Below are 4018 nucleotides of genomic sequence, written 5' to 3'. Positions count from 1 at the left end.
GACCTGCTGTTCACTGGGAGCTCCCAATCCGACAGAGTCAGCTAATGGATCCACTACAGCTGCACATTCAGTGCTATTGGCTACCATGACCAAGTCCCTCCTTATCCTCCAGAAATATGTGGAAGCAAACAGCTCTCTGGTGTCTGTTTTATATGGACTTTTAAGTGAAACTTCTATAAAACAGTTTTAATAGTTTTTTGTTCCATAGCTGGGTCCAGGTTCTTTCAATAAAGCTGTTTAGAACGGAAAAAGTTAGTTTTCCTTTTTTTACATTTGATGCTTGAACACTCAAAAACTGATGTTTTATCTTATCTTTCTCACAGCTGAGTAGAAAAAGAGCTCAGAACGAGATGAGAAGGTTGTTTCTCAACTGGCCATGAACAACAGACATGGCGGGCAGATGACTCACTGAAACACAGCTTTTCTTGCATATTTGTAGCATATAAAATACATTTTTAACAGACTCTAGAGCTCTGCAAACGGTATAAAGTCCAACGCTGCCTCAGAGGTCAGAGTTCATGAATGTTGCAGTGACCAGAAACATTAGTGAGTGAGTGGAGAGCGTTCAGGCGTCCGCTGGCTCTCGCAGCACTTTACTGCCTCTCAGAGAGCTTACGTACGTACATACATGGAGGATGTACTTTTAACCCCAAACCTGCTGAACTGGAAGGTGACTGCAGTCAGAAGGACACAGGTTCATTAAACATGCTGCACTGAGCCGACCTGTGTTCACTTAAACCCTGGAAACTATTCCGAGTGGAAAGCTATGATGCCTTTTATTAAATAATGATGTTTGCATGCGTATGTGTGTACAGGGTGTTTATTTAGGTGCTTGTCTGTGTTTCTCAGTATTCTTGGATGAACAGGATGAACTGTGTGTTTCTATGAATCAGTGGTGGATCCAGTAAACAGTCTCAGTTTAATTCTGATGCCTCTGTTTGAGCTACAGAAACAAACACCATCAGAGGGAAGATTTCTATATGGTTGTCTGGGTTGGTTGTCTATATTGGTTGTCTAGGTTAGATTTACCTTCAAATCAATTAAACAAGGCGGTAGAAACACTACCACCTTTGTCCACAGGGGCCGCCAAAATAAAAGTTCCTTGTAGGGGTTTGAAATTGACTTGCCACTGCCAACGTCTCAGAGCAAAACAACAGGACAGAAACAAAATAAAACTTACTAAAACCGTCTTTGTTCATCTTTCCAACAATCACCAACTCTGGTTTGTTGGAAATAAATTCTTAATTCACCAATTTATACATAACAATATTTGTGAAAAGGGCCGCAATGTAAACCAACGTTAATCCTTGGGGACAAATGCGCCACCAGAGTCCATAGACAAAAATGGTAATCTTACTTATATATAGCATATAATTGTAACATCGTTCAAAGTGGACAGAAATAAAATAAAAATTCTCACCAAAAACCATCTCGGTTAGTCTTTCCAACAATCACCAACTTATATTACCAAGTTAGATGCAACAATATTTGTGAAAAGGGCCACCGCGTAAACTAACATTAATCATTGGGGACATCAATGTCCGTCCACTAACAGTAGTTGTTTGTTGTTCAAAGTGAACAGATACAGAATAAAAACTCACCAAAACCATCTGTTAGTCTTTCCACAAAGTTCTGATACACAAATTTATATTCTCTGTTTTTTTCGTTAAATATTGGTTCTTGTACCTCTTTGTGTACCAGAGACTGCTTTCTGTAAGACGTCACAGGCCAAAAGCTCACAGCCATACCTCAAAACTGTCAAGTATTCAAGTACAGTAGTTGAGACTTAGTGTGTTATTTTCCACTGTGTGTGTTTCTGAGTGTGTGTGGCTGCCTGTCAGACTCTGTTCTTCACATTTGGCTTCATGTTTTTGGCCCGTGTGTGTGTAATATTTGTGTGTTTTCACAGGGGATGAACGGGTGTGTACCTTCACTATACCACAGCAGAGAGAGGAGGGGTGAGGTCATCATGAGAGGAGGGGTTGCATCAGAGAAAGAGGCTGTGCTGCTGGGTAAATACGACAATAATTCATCTGCATCAGACTGTAAGTTAACTCTTTATCCTCCAGTCACATCGTTAAAGGTCCAGTGTGTAAGATTGAGGAGGAGTCTGCAGGAGCTTTTACAGTCACTAGAAGCACATTCACGCTGTTTGTAAAAGCTTCTGTGAGCTACCTGGTTGTAGCTAGGCTAGTGGCTGATTAGAGGGTGTTAACACTTTCTTTTTATAGAAACGTCTGACAAAGTAGTCGACTGCATGTCAGCTATTGGACTTACAAGTATTTTTTTTTGCTTATGTAAAGCAGTATTTTTTTGTTTTTTAGTACTTGTTTCTGAAAATAAAATGAAATGACCAAAAGATACACTGACTGAAGGTGGTCCTGGTTTCAGTCTGAGTCCGGTGACGTGACACAGCTCGACTCTTTCAGTGTGATTTGTCCTTTAAATTCCACGTATCTTAACACCTCGTCAGCCGTTGACTGACCAACACTCAAGTTTCTGATAAAGAGCTCTTCCATTGTTCTATTTAAAGAAGCTGCTGGTGTGTTCAGACCGTCTGCTGTTTCCAGCTCAGGAATGATGTGAATGTAACGGATGTGAGAGGGAGGTGAACGTGTGATTCTCGCTCGGGGCTTTTTGTCTCAGAGGAACTCTCCGGACGGATTCTGCACTGAAATCTTTGACTGGAACTTAACTGACAGCGATTACACCAGATTTAATTTGCAGAGAGACTGTGGAGGGCGCAGTGCGACTTTTTGTTAGCATAGCATTAAAGATGACTGAACAACCCCCCCACCACCACCATACATAAATGAACAACTTGACACTTTTCAGCTCATGTTCCCGTCACAAACACACTCAGTCTGGTGTCTGGGGGTTCACAGGGCTTTCAACCAGGCTCACTGAAGCAGACTAAAACCTTCGACCACAGAGGAGACTGCAACACAAACTGCCTTAAAGCCTCTTTTTTCTTTTCCTGTCTTCTTCTGAGCTCACAAACACACAGCTCACTCTGTGCAGGGAGCCACACAGCAGCTGGACTGAATTCATTTTGGTTGCTTTTGTTTCTCTCCGTCGTATAATTCCCAGTTTACACAGCACGCATGCAGCAGCACATCCATCTGTATTATTCGTACTGAAGCTGCTGCTGCTGCTGCTGCTTTGTCCAGAGCGGGAGGAGAGCGGGAGGAGCAGCAGCACATTTATCTCTCTTAGCGAAACCAGAGAAACTCCAAATATGAAGGAGAGCGGAGGCCCTGCTCTCCGTCTTCCTGCCTGTAATCTGCAGCCTGCGGGGTTGCTGCTGCTGCTGGGAGGCTCAAATGAGGCTGGTAGACATGAGATCAGAGTATGTTCACACTCAGACGAGGATTATGTTGATAGAAATTGATGCATGTGCTCACTGCAATAAACAAGCCTGTGTTGCAATTAGTGCTTTGCTGTTGTTTTCTGCCATTTTGAAGCATTTTACGTATTATTTGTATGTATTAATCAGTGTGTGTGAGCAGTGAGTGAATGGGTTGTAGCATAGCTTTGTTCCTCTGCTGCCTGTCAAAGGATGTGACCTTTATGCTCCTGAGTGCCTTCTCTCTCCGCTTCCCTACAGTGCCAACAGTGTGCAACAGAGCTAACTGTTAGCTTATAAATGGAGTCTGCTAACATCCAGTGAAATATTCTTGCTTGACGTACCTTACATACTGAACCGTCCATATGAGCAAGGCAAAATCAGACACGGTGGCCAATATCTTAGAGGTGCTTTTGAATTATTAAATTCACAGGGACATCCATAATTTGAGGTTTCTATCCTTCCCTCTAGATTTGTTTCTACCTTTATTAAGGACAAGGCTTTTAGGATGCAACGTATATACAAGATTTATCAGTTCTTAACGCAATACATATAAATGAAAGTCCTTAGGGATTGGTGTTAAAGAAAAGATCACTGCATACTAAACCAAAAGGAGTTGATTCTTTAGAAGATTAATGTGCTTCGATAAGATTGGAATGAACCCAAATCTCT

General features: G+C 41.9%; 1 protein-coding gene across 1 annotated transcript in view; it reads left to right on the top strand.

Moving 5' to 3' along the window:
* Positions 1-4018, top strand: part of enox1 (ecto-NOX disulfide-thiol exchanger 1) — a 110228-nt gene that overhangs the window by 91870 nt on the left and 14340 nt on the right. The window contains 1 exon segment of the mRNA XM_035676250.1: positions 1910-2012. Within this exon segment, the coding sequence (XP_035532143.1) occupies positions 1910-2012 (103 nt within the window).

This window comes from Morone saxatilis, unplaced genomic scaffold, assembly GCF_004916995.1.
Source record: "Morone saxatilis isolate NCDOM2014 unplaced genomic scaffold, NCSU_SB_2.0 Contig5, whole genome shotgun sequence".
NCBI classification, from domain to species: Eukaryota; Metazoa; Chordata; class Actinopteri; family Moronidae; genus Morone; species Morone saxatilis.
The sequence above is the reverse complement of the archived record's forward strand: the minus strand, read 5'-3'. Positions and strand labels throughout refer to the sequence as shown.